At 42.0% G+C, this 17,488-nt stretch overlaps 1 protein-coding gene across 3 annotated transcripts in view; it reads left to right on the forward strand.

Annotated features, from left to right (window-relative positions):
• Positions 1–17,488, forward strand: part of PARD3B (par-3 family cell polarity regulator beta) — a 616,930-nt gene that overhangs the window by 115,557 nt on the left and 483,885 nt on the right. For all 3 annotated transcript variants that reach the window (XM_083705169.1, XM_083705171.1, XM_083705170.1), the window contains exon 3: positions 12,743–12,914. In XM_083705169.1, coding sequence (XP_083561295.1) covers positions 12,743–12,914 — 172 coding nt within the window. The remainder of the gene's footprint in view (positions 1–12,742; positions 12,915–17,488) is intronic.

Genomic DNA, 17,488 nt, shown 5'->3' on the forward strand with positions numbered 1-17,488 from the left:
GATGTACAGCCTTGAACGTTGTATTTCAAGTTATGTAGCTTCTTCCCATCACAAAGTAGAAACGAAATGAAATATTGCAACAGATAATATGAAGTAGCATATTGAAAACAACTGATTCTTGAGAAAATAAATTGAGGGATTGAATGCAGAATTCCAGTGAACAGAACTCTAGCTCCTGGATACTCCTGTTGGAGGAAGAAAGGATGCAATTTTCTCCAAATACTCCTTCCTGCTGCAGCCCAATGAATTGATGCAAATGGGTGGCACTGTGGGTTAAACCACAGAGCCTAGGACTTGCCAATCAGAAGGTCGGCGGTTCAAATCCCCGCGGCGGGGTGAGCTCCCATTGCTCGGTCCCTGCTCCTGTTAACCTAGCAGTTTGAAGGCATGAAGTGCAAGTAGATAAATAGGTAGCGCTCCGGCGGGAAGGTAAACGGCGTTTCCGTGCACTGCTCTGGTTCGCCAGAAGCGGCTTAGTCATGCTGGCCACATGACCCGGAAGCTGTACGCCGGCTCCCTCAGCCAATAAAGCGAGATGAGCGCCGCAACCCCAGAGTCGGTCATGACTGGACCTAATGGTCAGTGGTCCCTTTACCTTTACCTTGTATATAAAGCACATGATGCTTTGCTTTTCGGATTGCTGCAACCTCACTTGGTAGACCTGAGAACTAAAATTCAGTGGTACCTTGGTTCTCAAACTTAGTCTGTTCTGGAAGTCCGTTCCAAAACCAAAGTGTTCCAAAACCAAGGTGTGCTTTCCCATAGAAAGTAATGCAAAATGGGTTAATCGGTTCCAGACTTTTAATAACAACCCCACAAATAGCAATTTAACATGAATTTTACTATCTAACAAGACCATTGACCCATAAAATGAAAGCAATAAACAATGTACTGCAGAAACACAATCAATCAGTAGCTGAACTGGGTTCCACAGTCACATACACACAAAAAGAGTCACAAAAATGCAAAATAAATAGCAAAAACAGACTTCAGCGTAACGCTCCAAACAGAAGTGTGGCACTCAAATTGTCAGTGTAACACTCCAAACAGAGCATGTTCGGCTTCCGAAAAAAGTTCGCAAACTGGAACACTTACTTCCGGGGTTGGCAGTGTTGTGGTTCCCAGTTGTTTGAGTACCGAGGCGTTTGAGAACCAAGGGACCAATGTAATGTGACATGTGTTACTTTTAACTGTGTGGGAAAGTAAATTTGAAGAAGCAAACCCAAATCTTTCAGAGCACGTAGAGGAACATGAACTTGCCATTTTCTGTAGTGGTCCCAGTGTGATATACACACTGGGGGCCTCCAACAAAGGTATTCAGCAGCTTGAAAGGTAGATGTAATTTGCTAAATGATTGCCAAATTGAGAGACCCAAAGGAGTTCTGTCTGGCTCCCTCTTTGCTTGCTGTTCAGTGGGCAGTGAAAACGCATTTATTCCACAAACCTTTGGGGGATATGTTTTAAACTGTGCTGGGACTACTGAGTGAGTACAAGTTATCCTTCTGAGGTTGTTCACTGGCTTAGTCTGGCTGCCTTTAAGATTGCTGTTATTTTAATTATTTTAACCGGTGCAATTTTTATGAGCTTTATGGAGTTGTAGGCTGCTTTCACTATTTTTAATAGAAAAGCAGGTTACAAATATGAGGAAACATTGTCTTTAAGCGGTTCCCTGCATGTTTAAGATGTGTGAGCAGTTTTTATTTGTTTTCGAAAAAAGCAAAAATGAAAAGAGGGGAGAGCATTTGATTGCTTAATAAAAACAGGGATTTTGTGTTTTGTTCCAAGTTACAATTAAAAAATAAAAGTGATAGGAAACTCCCATCAGTCAGCAAGAGATAATGGGAGCTGTAGTACTCCTGCATCAGAAAAAGACATGGGGTTCCTGCCATGGTTTTAAATAATGCCTTTCTTACAGTAGTGGTCTTCACAGGGCTGAATAGATCAATCAGTCTTTTCACTGGAGAAACTCTGGAGATATAGCAAGATTTGTGCATTCCGTCTTCCAATGTACCCTCTTTAATTATCTAATATGTTGTTAAAAAAATTAAAGGGAATATATTTATTTCTTTAAACGATTCTTAACCTAGCAGTACTTGAAAACTGATGAATTTAATTGCATGTAGGTTCAGTTGTGGGTTTCCTCCGCCCTCATTGACGGCGTCTTTCCTCCTTCTCCAGGCTTCAGAGATTGGGGAAGGAAGAGAAGCATCTCTTTGGCTCCACTTAAGTGATACTAAATTAGTGCAGTCATGTGTTGTTGTTGTTTTTAGCGTACTCAGGAAGAGGTTAATAAGAATCTTACTTTTCTAACCTAATTGAAAGTGCTAATCTGGTTCCACGTTTAAAAAAAGGAAAAACAAGTGCTTACGAAATGTTTGAAATGGTATACAATTGATATAAACTAATTGCCTTGAGTTACAATTATATAAATGCTTTAAAACACAACTGTTTCCCTCTCCACTTAAAGGTGCTAATTCCCCCTCCCCCCCCCCCCCCCGTTTGCTGAAGTGCTGAAACTTCAGTGTTTTAATTACATTTAGTAGTTTCGCTTGGTTAAATCTTCCATACCATATACCGTATTTTTTGCTCTATAAGACTCATTTTTTCCCTCCTAAAAAGTAAGGGGAAATGTGTGTGCGTCATATGGAGGGATTGCTGCTTTCGCTGCACAGAGATCCCTCTTGCTGCTCTGGCTTCTGGGATTCAGAATATTTCCCCCCCCCCCCCTTGTTTTCCTCCTCCAGAAACTAGGTGAGTCTTATGGTCTCTTGTGTCATATAGAGTGAAAAATACGGTATATTCTTCGCCATTTTCCTCTTTAGGGTTCAGGGTTCTATGTGAGACTGACATGCTTTTTTTCTTTTTTTCTTTTTGGTTTTATGACTTACTTGTCTCAACTGATCCACAACTTTGTTATTTTTAAATATTTGTTTCTCAAGGCATATATTAAGATTTCCTCAGGTCCTTGAGGCTCTCTGTGTGTCTGTTTATCTTCTTACAATTATGCTGCATTTATTTCACCTGTGAGTAAATAGTGAAGTTTCATTTAACCAAAAGGCTCTGGGGGCATCCAAAGTGTTCTCCTTAAACTTGATTAAATTGCCATGTGGGCAATTATTTTTGCGAATACTGAAAAGGAGGAGATTTTGATAACATAAGGTGAACTACCGTATATACTCGAGTATAAGCCAACCTGAATATAAGCCGAGACACCTAATTTTACCACAAAAAACTGGGAAAACTTATTGACTCGAGTCTAAGTCTAAGCCTAGGGTGGGTAATGCAGCAGCTACTTGTCCTCTGTCGTCCCCTTCTCCTTGTGCCCTCAATATCTTGCCCAACATCAGGGTTTTTTCCAGGGAGTCTTCTCTTCTCATGAGGTGGCCAAAGTATTGGAGCCTCAGCTTCAGGATCTGTCCTTCCAGTGAGCACTCAGGGCTGATTTCCCTAAGAATGGATCGGTTTGATCTTCTTGCAGTCCATGGGACTCTCAAGAGTCTCCTCCAGCACCATAATTCAAAAGCATCAATTCTTCGGCGATCAGCCTTCTTTATGGTCCAGCTCTCACTTCCATACATCACTACTGGGAAAACCATAGCTTTAACTATACGGACCTTTGTCGGCAAGGTGATGTCTCTGCTTTTTAAGATTCTTACCATTGTTTAAAACTGCCAGTTTCCCCGTCCCCTCCAGCCTTTCAGTGTTTCTCCCTTCTCACTGTCATGCCACATTCACTACTCTTGTGCAACTAAAGATGGCCACCCAACCTCTGCTTAAAAACCTCCACGGAAGGTGTGTCCATTCCACTGCTGAACAGCTCTTACCTTTCAGAAAGTTCTTCCTGATGTTTAGGCAGAACTTAAAGTTCTTCCTACCCTTCAGGGCAGGAGAAAACAATCTTGCTCCATCTTCCATGTGACAACCCTTTAGGTGTTTAAGATGATATGATGGATGCCATATCTCCTCTCAGTCTCCTCTTATCCAGGCTAAACAGACCCAACCCCCTCAACCTTTCATCCTAAGGCTTAGTTGGTCATCTTGGTCGCCTTCCTTGGCACACGTTCCAGCATGTCAACATCCCTCTTAAATTGTGGTGCCTAGAACTGGACACAGTACTCCAGGTGTGGTCAGACCAAGGCAGAATGGAGTGACACTATTACATCCTGTGGTGTAAACCACTGAGCCTTGGGCTTGCCGGTCGGAAGGTTGGCGGTTCAAATCCCTGGTATGGGCGAGCTCCCATTGTTCAGTCCCTTCTCCTGCCAACCTAGCAGTTTGAAAGCACATCAAAGTGCAAGTAGATAAATAGGTACCGCTTTTCCAGGAAGGTAAACGGCGCTTCCATGCGCTGCTCTGGTTTCGCCAGAAGCGGCTTAGTCATGTTGGCCACATTTCCTGGAAAAACTGTTTGCGGACAAACGTTGGCTCCCTTGGCAAGTAAAGCGAGATGAGCGCCGCAACCCTAGAGTCGTTTGTGACTGGACTTAACTGTCAGGGGCCCTTTACATTTTTTTTTATTACTAATTTTTATTAACTGGCCAATCACATCAAATTAAATCACATCACATAAATTCCGAATTACAAAGCCAAATTTTGAATTTTTGTTGGGGGGACCCATACTTCAAGATCCAAAGGGATCTTTGGATCTTACATGTTTTTTTATTATGTCCTTCAACCTGGACACTAGTCTTCTGTTGATGCAGCCTTGAATAGCACTGCTTTTTTTTTTTTTTTTTTTTTTGCTACTGTTTCACACTGTTGACTCATTTTAAACCAGTGGTCTATTGTAGTAATGTTGTGTTCCTAGCACTGTCCATTAGCCCCAGCTAGCATGGCTAGTGGTCAGGAATGATGGGAGTTAAAATGGATTATATCTCTTCCAGTCAGTGAAAGACTCAGCCCAGCCACTACCACAATTTTACAGGCTAAGGATGTTGCGTGTCTAGACCCCTCGTGAAGAATAAAGCACACCAGGACACAGATGTTAGGATAACGTTATTGGGTAAATTTTGGCCGCAACTTTATTGATTACAGACTGTGAGAGGTATTGGCTTAGGCATTGAATGGACCCAACTATATCTGACTCTTGCCTATTGTGCAGGTAAGGGTAAACTACCAGAAGGGGGAGCCCCGTCGATGCAGACCAACTTGAGCTCCCCCAGATGTTCCCAACGGGGTCGTGTCAAGGCCCTAGCCCCGCCCTGGGCTTCGGACAAGATCCACACCCCGGGATTCCTTTAACGGAATACCCTTAAGCTTGGAGGGGCAGGTGATGGCCACACTTCCCCTCCCCATCATAAGGTCAAACAATGTCTAACCACAAAACCTTACAAAGTTGTGATGATTGTTACGAGGTAGGTGAAAACCAAATGGCCCCATGCCAATTTTGCCAAGTGGAAAAATTCCTCCCAGGCCCCTCAACGGCAACCAACCATGGTCCATAGCAAGGCCAATGAAGAAAAACCTGTAAAATAGGGAGGGAGGGAGTTTGAAGAAGCCAGCCAAGAGGAAGCCCTCCAGCTCATGCCTCAGCTTAATTGGTCCTGGCCACACACCGCTGCAACCAGCGGATTGGCTGGCTGGTCGATGACGCAGCCAGGATCCCCTGGGCAATGTGGGACTTTGTCCCCTGCCCCCGGAGGAGAGTGGGTGGCCATGCGGTCCACCACAACTCCTCCCCACAGTACAACTGTGGTCCTAAAGCAGTTGCCATACACCTATTGGTCCTAATTGGGCATCTTCTATGGCTTGCAGGTGATTATTTGAGTTGTATAGCTTTTAACAGTCTGCTTATTTGGAATAACAACGCTTGCTGCTGCTCTTGATGTTACTTTTCTACAGCTGTACTTGTTAATGTTCGTTAATGATGTTTTGCAACTGATGTTTTACATTGTTGCTTTGCGGTTTGATGTTGCTGTTTGCCTTTAGCTCTTTTTATGAGGAATGGCAGGGTGATGATGTTAAATAAAAATAAACACCACGCAGAACTTAAATTGGATGGCAAGAGACCTGCCAAAAGTATGCATGCTTTATTTGAAGAGGGGCACAATGTTACTGCCCTAATTATCATGCATGTGGATGCTACTAAAATATGTCTTTGTGAACATGAGCTGACACCCTTTCTACAACCAAATTATAAATGAGTAGGAGACCCAAAAATGTCAATTTCTTTTGAGTTGTTAAATTTCAACCCTCCCCTTGCTTCTTTCTTTCTTTCCTTATTTTTCCACCCAGTTCCTTATTTCACATTGTTTCCTTGCCCCGGGCAAATGGATTTCATTAAATATTTGTCTTTTTGTTCTGTTATTCTACTAACCCTAGTGTATCATTGTGACATAGATCTTCAAAGTGACAAAGAGAATGAGATGTTACAGTAGTATTTTAAATGTAAGGAAACAGCACTCCCACCTTTCTCTTCTTGGCTTATACAAGCATCCGAAGAGAGTTAAATTTGCATATGTAACATTGCATTCCATTCTAATTTAGCTGAAGTAACTGGGATCCAGGAATTCCCCCTTTGAGTGGAAGACGCTCCCACTCATGCAAGCCACCCCCCCAAATTTCTGCCCAGTCTGCCCCCCCCATTGCAATCCTGTGCCATTCCAAAAGGTCTTTCTACCTGCAAAAACTACTTTTGAGGGGGTGCGCTGGGTTGCACCTCGAGAGTGGAGGCACGAAAGCCATGGTACACAAAAAGAGCCCTGCTCCCTCTTTCTTGCATCCCACATTGTAACCCTGAAAACCATTTTAGGCCTTGTTCCTTCCAACGGGTGAACTCTAGCCCAGTGGTTGCCATTAATTTGATTTGAACTGATTTTATAATGAACTGATTTTAGAATGTTGTATTATTTTGCTGTTGTCAGCCGCTTCAGCTGGGGAGGGTGGGATATACCGTATTTTTCGCCCTATAGGACGCACCGTCCCATAAGGCACACCTAGTTTTTTAGGGGGGAAATAAAGGGGGGAAAATTATTTTTTCCCCCAGGCTCGGGGCGGGGGAGGCCCGAGCTTCCCCCGACCCCAGTCCCCAAACAGGCAGCTCTCTGCAAGCCGCGGGAGCCCAGCGCTGGCTCCCGCTGCTTGCGGAGAGGTCCACGAAGCCTGGAGAGCGAGAGGGGTTGGTGCGCACCGACCACTCTCGCTTTCCAGGCTTCAGCGAAAGCCTGCATTCGCCCCATAGGACGCACACACATTTCCCCTTCATTTTTGGAGGGGGAAAAGTGCGTCCTATAGGGCGAAAAATACGGTAAATAAAATTTTGTTGTTGTTGTTGTTTAGTCGTTTAATCGTGTCCGACTCTTTGTGAGCCCATGGACCAGAGCACGCCAGGCACTCCTGTCTTCCACTGCCTCCCACAGTTTGGTCACACTCATGTTTGTAGCTTCGACAACACTGTCCAACCATCTCGTCCTCTGTCGTCCCCTTCTTCTTGTGCCCTCCATCTTTCCCAACATCAGGGTCTTTTCCAAGGAGTCTTTTCTTGGGATCAGTTTACCATTGAACTCGCCTTACCTTACCCACTCAGCCACTTTGATAAGCGGAATTACAGGTGCTACAAGGGTCAGCAAACTTTTTCAGCAGGGGGCTGGTCCACTGTCCCTCAGACCTTGGGGGGGGGGCAGACTATATTTTGGGAGAAAATAATGAACGAATTCCTATGCCCCACAAATAACCCAGAGATGCATTTTAAATCAAAGGACACATTCTACTCATGTAAAAACACCAGGCAGGCCCCACAAATAACCCAGAGATGCATTTTAAATCAAAGGACACATTCTACTCATGTAAAAACATGCTGATTCCCAGACAGCCTGGGGGCCGGATTTAGAAGGCGATTGGGCCAAACCAGAGGCTTTTCTTTCAGGGATTGTAAGAAATGAAATAAGGAAAAAAGATTGTAAACTTTTCCAATACGCAATAACAGCAGCAAGAATTCTACTGGCCCACAGAGTTGGATAAATTAACTGGGAAGATAAGATATCTACGAGAGCAAAAGTTCATTGAGGACTGGGGAAAATTTGTAGAGTATCTGAAAAGTACATGTGATGAGCAAACAACGCTAGTGGGGTTTCAAGAAGCACTGTGAAACTTGAGAAGTATTGTTAAAAAGAAATAGGGGTGAGAGTTCGAGGGAGCATTAATAGCAATACAAACTGTATGCTACAACAGCAGCAAGAATACTCATTGCAAAGTATTGGAAGACACAAGATCTACCCACCTCGGAAGAATGGCAGATGAAGGTGATAGACTATATGGGACTGGCAGAAATGACTGGCAGAATCCGAGACCAGGGGAGAGAGACAGAGGAAGAAGATTGGAAGAAATTTAAGTACTATCTTAGGAAACATTGCAAAATTAATGAATGTTAGAATGACGTTGGTTTAGAAATTATGTGGTTTCCAGCTGTAATGGTTAAGTGAAAAGAAAAGAAAAGAAAAGAAAAGGCTAAAAATTAAATGAAAAATAAGGGAGAGGATTTGCTGAATTAATAATTAGAAATTGGAATACAGAAAGGGGAGGTATGAGGAAGTCGGGGAAGTAAGTTACAAGAAAATAAGGGATTGAAACTATACTTGTTTTTGTTTGTATTATTGTTTTGTTTTGCTTTTATATAATCTTTGAAACTTTAATAAATATCTTTAAAATAATAATAATAATAATAATAATAATAATAATAATAATAATAATAATAATTTATTTATACCCCGCCCTCCCCAGCCAAGGCCGGGCTCAGAGCGGCTTATAAGCAATAATAAAAACAAGATGAATGATTACAGCTTAAAAACAAAAATAAAATACAACATTAAAATAATGGAACATTAAAATATTAAAATGTAGCCTCATCGCAGGAGGAGAAGGAAAAGAAAGGGAAAAAAGAGAGGGAGGGAATCAAACAGCAATACAAACTGAGGGAATGCGTAACTAAGATTCTAAATACGGATGATTGGCGGAGAAGCTGAAGAGATAATGTGTGAAAATTTTGATATGGATTTTATGTATATTTGTATTGGTAAATTAATAAAAATTATTATAAAAAAAGAAGGCGATTGGGCCAGATCTGGCCCCCGGGCTTTAGTTTGCCTACCCATGTGCTACATAATATCCATTCTGCATTTGGAAGAAATCAATATTTTGGTGTGGAAGCACCCACAGTTTGGAACATCCTGCCAATTGACATCAGGCAGGTCCCTGCACTGTGCTCTTTTCAGTGCTTGCCAAAAACATTTTCCATCTTCCACGATGGATGCTATTGTGGAAATTCCCCATGTTCTCTTAAGATTTCTATTGATCCCATATCTTCAGGCAGGTATCTATTGCATTATTATGTTTCTTGTAGCTTTCCCTGTTGTTGTTGTTGCTGAAAAAAAACTATTTATTTTTGTATAAGCAAAAGCTATTACAAAGAAAATATAAGGAGAAAAACAGACAGCCTGACAGCTGTTCCATGATCAAATAATCAAGCATTTCTGGAAGTTTTCACCAACATACACTATTGTAATCTTGAATCGAAGACACAGTGCTCTTTCCCACTAATATCCCAATATAAATCAAACTTGGCAAAGCTGTGGTAGGAATTATCATGGGAGAATATCCCTGTTTGGTTGTTTTATTTCAAAGCCCCAAAGTACCGTATTTTTCGCTCTATAACACGCACCAGACCATAACACGCACATAGTTTTTAGAGGAGGAAAACAAGAAAAAAAAATTCTAAACGAAATAGTGGATATATGATTTTTGTGGTTCATGCTGTGGCCACAGACATGTGATCTGACGGTGAGTTTGGAGTAGCCCAATGCAAAAATCCTGAGGATCCATGTGTATCCATGCTTTGTAACCATGGAAGAGGGAAGGAAGGGGAACCATGGATCCTCTGCTCACGACTGCAGCAGATCCCCCCCGCCACCCGCAGGCATTCGCTCCATAACACACACAGACATTTCCCCTTACTTTCTAGGAGGAAAAAAGTGAGTGTTATGGTGCAAAAAATATGGTATGTTTTCTAATTGTCACGGGTCTAAAGTATTTACTTTGTTCTATAAGCCGTTGAGATGTCCACTGTAAAACACCTTCTTCGTAAAACCAAGATATTGTTGACGGTATAGTTTCATTATCATTGACCATTGCTGCTTTAGATATAGTACTTCTCTTTCTTTATCAGTAAATGTGTTTAGTTTTTTAATTTTTTAATTTTTAAAATTTTTTAATTCAAAATTATAACAAGACATATTATCCAAAAACATATCATCCTTGTCCCCCCCCCCATTTTTCCTCCCTCCCCCTCCCACACAACCCCCCTCCCCCCAGCTTTCCTCAGTTCCAGTCTTTGGTTTCTCTGAGAATGCTGTTTTCTGCATATTACAAAGTTGTATAGATCCTCAAACTATTTAGCTGATTATTATCAATAGAAAGTTTGTGAATGTTTATTCAAAACCTGCTAAGGAGTCCAGTTCGCTTTGTTGCGTCTTCAGATACTTTGTAAAGGGTTCCCATTCATCCTTAAAGTCACAGTTATCCTTGTCCCGTAGCTTATATGTCAGTTTTGTCAGTTCTGCTCAGTCCATCAATTTTTCTTGCCATGATTCTTTAGTTGGGGTTTCTTCGGTCTTCCATCCTTGTGCTACCAGAACTCTCACGGCCATTGTCGCATACATGAAGATGTTTCTCAACTTTTTTGGCAGGTTTTTCCCTACAATCCCCAACAAAAATGCCTCGGGTTTTTTAAACAAATGTTAAATGGAAATGTTAAATGTCAGGGACGCAGGTGGCGCTGTGGGTTAAAGCCTCAGCGCCTAGGACTTGCCGATCGAAAGGTCGGCGGTTCGAATCCCTGCGGCGGGGTGCGCTCCCGCTGCTCGGTCCCAGCGCCTGCCAACCTAGCAGTTCGAAAGCACCTCCGGGTGCAAGCAGATAAATAGGGACCGCTTACCAGCGGGAAGGTAAACGGCGTTTCCGTGTGCAGCTCTGGCTCGCCAGAGCAGCGTTGTCACGCTGGCCACGTGACCCGGAAGTGTCTCCGGACAGCGCTGGCCCCTGGCCTCTTGAGTGAGATGGGCGCACAACCCCAGAGTCTGTCAAGACTGGCCCGTACGGGCAGGGGTACCTTTACCTTAAATGGAAATGTTAAATGGATATAGTACTTCTGTCTATCACTGAACCACCATGTGATTAAAAAAAAAAAATCAGCTGCTAATTCTACTACTTGTAGTCTTGTATATTTTCCTTTTTTCTTTTTTTACAGAATATTATCTGGGCCATCTTATTTATTTTGCTGTATTATTTTCTCCCAATGCAGCATGCATAGATATGATGATTTGTTATTTAGAAGGTACTTTATTTCTTATCACACAAACACATATTGTGTGGTCCAGTTCTTTTCAGATGGGGGTTTCTACATATTAGTTTCTTATTTCAGCTTGATGAACAGTGTGACCTCTTCTGCTCCCCCCCCCCACTTTTGTTTTCTTTTCTGTAATAAATCTGATTTCCTTTACAATGCTTCCCCAGTCTACTCTGTTTGTACATGTGCTTGCCTTCGATGACCTTTCCTATGTGCTTTTGGCATTTCCCTGCCCCCCCTTTTATATTCAGCTTTCTGGGTATTAGCCACCTCAATTCCCTCAGTTATCCACCGTCTATTGTATCAAAGTGCTATACAATATTTATCTTTACCGTTTGTATGGGCAGCACAGCTCCAACTGTCATTTCTAGAAGCTTCCTCTCCCACCCCTCAATTTGTTTTCCCTACATACCTTTGTTATTTTGCCTCAAACTGTTCTTATCTACCTGCTTGAAGACTTGAACGTGAATATGTTCCCATTATTGTTGCCTTTACTCTGTGTTCATGCCCTGTTAAAACAAAACAAAACATCAGAACAACATTAATTATGCTTTGGTGGCCTGTTTATAGATTCCTCCTACCTGTTCAGAACTATTTATTTGTAGAATGATTCTTTCTGTTTACCTTTTGGGTGCTGTAAGATGAATGCTATACATTTGTTCTTCACGTATTTTTCTCCGTTTTACAATATACCTTGAGATACCTCTTAGGACAGCTTTTGGTCTGCGCTTCTTGCCAGTTCATTTTGAGGCTTAGTTCAAGCTGCCAGTTTTTATATTTTAAAATACAGGGGGGAAACTGTCTGTGGACAAACGTTGGCTCCTTTGGCCAGTAAAGTGAGATGAACGCCGCAACCCCAGAGTCATTTGCGACTGGACTTAACCGCAGACAGTTTTTCCAAGTCATGTGGCCAGCATGTCTAAGCCACTTCTGGCAGTGCATGGAATTGCCGTTTACCTTCCTGCCGGAGTGGTACCTATTTATCTACTTGCACTTTGACGTGCTTTCAAACTGCTAGGTTGGCAGAAGCAGGGACTGAGCAACGGGAGCTCACCCCGTTGCGCGGATTCGAACCGCCGACCTTTCGATTGGCAAGCCCAAGGCCCAGTGGTTTGCACCACAGTGCCATCCGTGCTGTTAAGTTACTTGTAGGATAATACTTTTTTTTTAAAAAAAAGTAATAAAATACTATCACATTCTATTCTAGACAGTCCATCCTAACATTTGCAGATGAATCAGAAATGGGGGTGGGGGGTTACTGCTGTTGGGGGCTGTCAGGCGAGAAAATCCTCATGTCATCATGCACATAGAGTTCTTTGGATCCAAGTCGTAATTAGTTGTGTTTCCATGAGGGGACCCCCTTCTTGTTACAAAAGTTTAATAAAGTAACATTTCATTTTGCAGTTGATTGCTGTGTACGACGAGCAAGAGTCAGTCTCCAAGTCTGAGGACGCCAGTGCTAGTTTGACAAATGGAAACAGCCCTGATGCTTTCGAGACAGATGTAGCTGCCCAGCTGGCTGCATTTCAGCCAATCAGGGGAGAGATTGAAGTGACACCCTCCGCTTTGAGACTAGGTATGTGCATTTTTAGATTGATAATTATCTTGGATGAGAGGTATGCGCTGTTTCTGCAGTTCTGTGGGTGCATTTGTCATCTTCTGGGTTTGCACACACTGATAAAAACATACTTGGAAGAAGAAGCATCTCCTATTCTTATCAGCCTGCCAACTTGCTAATGTCATTGGCTAATGCATTATTCCAAATTCCGTATCTTTTACAGATGAAACAACAAAAGAGAGGGCTTTTTTCTTTTTTTATATTGATGCCACAGCTGTGATGTGCTATTCCAAGGGAGTTGTGCATCTAGCACCAACTTTGTTGTCTTCTAGGCATTCTAAACTCAAAGATTTTTCAGGGCGGCGTGCTTTTATCTGTTGGCCAGTTTACATGTGTAAAAGGGACGCAGGTGGCGGTGTGGGTTAAACCACAGAGCCTAGGACTTGCCAATCAGAAGTTAGGCGGTTCAAATCCCCATGACGGGGTGAGCTCCCGTTGCTCGGTCCCTGCTCCTGCCAACCTAGCAGTTCGAAAGCACGTCAAAATGCAAGTAGATAAATAGGTACCGCTCCGGTGGGAAGGTAAACGGCGTTTCCGTGCGCTGCTCTGGTTCGCCAGAAGTGGCTTAGTCATGCTGGCCACATCACCCGGAAGCTGTCTGCGGACAAACGCCGGCTCCCTTGGCCAATAAAGCGAGATGAGCGCTGCAACCCCAGAGTCGGCCACGACTGGACCTAATGGTCAGGGGTCCCTTTACCTTTACCTAGTTTACATGTGTACTTGTTTTAGGTTATTTAAACCGCCTTGTAATAATTGAATTATGTTTTAAATAACTAAATAAAATGCTATAATATTTTAATAACAATACTATGCATAATATATGTGAATCAGGCCAACTGGACATATTTTCTGTAATTTCTCTTTCAGTATACATGATGTATTCCACTATTTCTGTTGTTTTGGGAGAAAGCACGAGAGCTATATGCAAGGCACTGTGGTTTCTTAAGTTAGCAAATCTCCTGGCTTCTGAAATCTCAGCATGCTACCCAGAAGCATATCCGAGACTGTAAGAAGTGGAAATCACTGATGTAAACTAAAATTAAAGATGGCATTCTTAAGAAGCTGAACTACATAGCAAATTCCAGAATCTGAGGAGGTTTTTGTAATTCTACATGATTGTGGAAACATAGCACATAGGAATATATGTATTCCTTGGATGACATGAAGAAAATTCTGTAGTGCTGACTGACTAGTACCTGTCAAGTTGCTAAAACAGCAAAAGTCCTTGGCATAAGGTGTCAATAAAACTCTATATCATCATCATCATCATCATCATCATCATCATCATCATAAGCCACCCATCTCACAGTGTTTCCCCAGCCACTCTGGGCGGCTTCCAGCAAATTAATAATAATAATAAAAAAACAAATGAATAAATTTTGCCAAGGGAAGCAAAAACGTAGACCTTGCTTCCATATTTTAGTATGGTGTGTGTGTGTGTGTGTGAAGACCAAGGAAGTATTATTTCATACAATATTTTTCTGGACTCTGGGGCTGTTTAATGCAAATAATTTCCACTCCCCCTTAGTGGCACTTTATGCTTATTGGGTCTGAGCCGTAAATTAATTATTTTTTTACCATTCATCATTGCCTATTATGCTTATTTCTGCATGTTTCCTTTGTCCTTGACTTTATGTATTCCATTTGTACCTGTCAGCATAAATAGTGTGGGTCAAGGATACAGCTTCTGTCTGCAAAATATTAGTGGTACACCAGTGTCTTAAAGATAAACTGTAGCTGCTGTGTGACAGACTGCTTTTTGATACGAGTTGCCACATGATTTTATTGTCTCTTAGCTGGAGAGATGGAAGCAAACTTAGGAAAATAAACAATATAGATGTTGCTATGTTATTGTTTCAGCTACTCACTGGCATAGTTAAGTTATTTTCCCCCCAATGCATATTAATACTTATTAGGCTGATTATAAGAGCTTTGGAATGACGCAGTTAAAAATGCCGTCGCCATTTTGGGAAGCTCTGTCGGAGGTCTTGAGTCTGGGAGGAGAAAGAGAGAAACAAAGCTGTTTATATATCGTGGATTAAACTCCTCAGTGGGACTTAAGAGCGACAGCTTCGTAAAATTATGATGGAAAGAGCGATGTTATCTATGAAGGAGATGATATATGGAAACCAGCTGGACTTGGATTGGAAGAACGGGAAATTCACACAGGATTATTATATTTGTGTTTATCTGCTTAAGGAGACTATCAGATCATAAAGAAAAAAGAGAAAATATATGAATAAGATGTGATGTGGAAACAGCAAGATAAGACTGGATAGAATTATGAACTCTGTTTGGACTGATTGGGACTGATTTGGACATTAACGCAGTAGCAAGAAGATGATCAGAATCCCCCTTTGGATCTTGAAGTATGGGTCCCCCCAACAAAATTCATAATTTGGCTTTGTAAGTCAGAATTTATGTGATGTGATTTAATTTGATGTGATTGGCCAGTTAATAAAAATTAATTTTTTTTTAAATACTTATTAGGCTGAGAACTGTAGAAGATGGGGAATCAAAGTGTCATAGAAGTTTTTAAAGCTTGAATTCCCATTTGGTAGGAAGTTAGCCATTGTAAATAAACAGGAAGTGGATCTTGAAAGTGTGCGCCCTTGTTTTGTCTTTTAGGGAATATTTATTATTCAGTATTTATTGTTGAATATTTCTTGCAAACACACTCCATGCACAGGGACACTACAGTGCCATTTAGTTGACCTTCTCACTGACCACTTTTTCCTCCCTCACCTTCTATTCCTCCTTACAAGTTCTGGAGTCAGAACTCGAGACGGTAACTCTCAAGTGTTCATTCATATTTGTAAAAGCATGTAGGAAAGTGAGCAGAGCATATTTGTGATAGTGAGAAAGATCAAATTGGCATGTGAGAAATGGTAAATTCTGGAGAGGATCCCGAGATATATGCTGGTCTATAGCTCATGTGTCTTGTGCAGGTATAGGGTGGAATATAAATTCAATTAATAATAATAATAATAATAATAATAATAATAATAATAATAATGTGTGTGTGATAGGCAAAAAGGGAAACCACAAGGGAAATTCACAAGGCAGCTCCCAGTGTTGCAAAAAGTTCTGGGAAGTTCTATAGTTTGAAAGGGACCTTGCCATAGCTGTCAACTTACAGATTTGAAAATAAAGGACCAGCAGCCTTGAAAATAAGGGATCAGCAGCCAAAATAAGGGATTTTCCGGGCACAGATATGTTCAACTTCTGAGCCCCTCCGAGTCAAAGACAGAAAGCCCAGCCAGCAGCCAAACGAAACCTCATCAATAAGGGACAGCAGCGGGACATGGCGCTGGGATAAGGGACTGTTACACCAAATAAGGGACGCTTGACATCTATGGACCTTGCCTTACTGGTAGAGATCATCTTTTGTGTGTAGTGTTTTAAATGTAGCTCTTTTTGTTTTGCATTGCTTTTACCAAAGGTGTCCTTATGATGCCAGTCAATGGAGTACATAATAGGTCCCTGGCATCTCAACAGAAGGATATAGTTGGGAAATTCCTGAAATCACAGATGAAACAGTCCTCTTTGTTGTGTCACCCAAAACTGGACTTGTGGGTTGTTGTTGTTTTTCCAAACAAAGACAAAAATGCCAGATATCCTAAATGTCTATGCCTTAGAACAATTGGCCATGGAACTTGTTGTTGTTGTTTAGTCGTTTAGTCGTGTCCGACTCTTCGTAACCCCATGGACCAGAGCACGCCAGGCACTCCTGTCTTCCACTGCCTCCCGCAGTTTGGTCAAACTCATGCTGGTAGCTTTGAGAACACTGTCCAACCATCTCATCTTCTGCCATCCCCTTCTCCTTGTGCCCTCAATATCTTGCCCAACATCAGGGTCTTTTCCAGGGAGTCTTCCCTTCTCATGAGGTGGCCAAAGTATTGGAGCCTCAGCTTCAGGATCTGTCCTTCCAGTGAGCACTCAGGGCTGATTTCCTTAAGAATGGATCGGTTTCATCTTCTTGCAGTCCATGGGACTCTCAAGAGTCTCCTCCAGCACCAGAATTCAAAAGCATCAATTCTTCAGTGATCAGCCTTCTTTATGGTGTCACTTCTGTACATCACTACTGGGAAAGCCATAGCTTTAACTATACAGACCTTTGTCAGCAAGGTGATGTCTCTGCTTTAGGTTTGTCATCGCTTTTCTCCCAAGAAGCAAGCATCTTCTAATTTTGTGACTGCTGTCACCATCTGCACTGATCATGGAGGCCAAGAAAGTAAAATCTCTCACTGCCTCCATTTCTTCCCCTTCTGTTTGCCAGGAGGTGATGGGACCAGTGGCCATGATCTTCGTTTTTTTGATGTTGAGCTTCAGATCATATTTTGCGCTCTCCTCTTTCACCCTCATTAAGAGGTACTTTAATTCCTCCTCACTTTCTGCCATCAAAGTCGTGTCATCTGCATATCTGAGGTTGTTGATATTTCTTCCGGCAATCTTAATACCAGTTTGGGATTCATCCAGACCAGCCTTTCACATGATGAATTCTGCATATAAGTTAAATAAGCAGGGAGACA

Source organism: Podarcis gaigeae (assembly GCF_964106915.1).
Source record: "Podarcis gaigeae genome assembly, chromosome: 1".
NCBI classification, from domain to species: Eukaryota; Metazoa; Chordata; class Lepidosauria; order Squamata; family Lacertidae; genus Podarcis; species Podarcis gaigeae.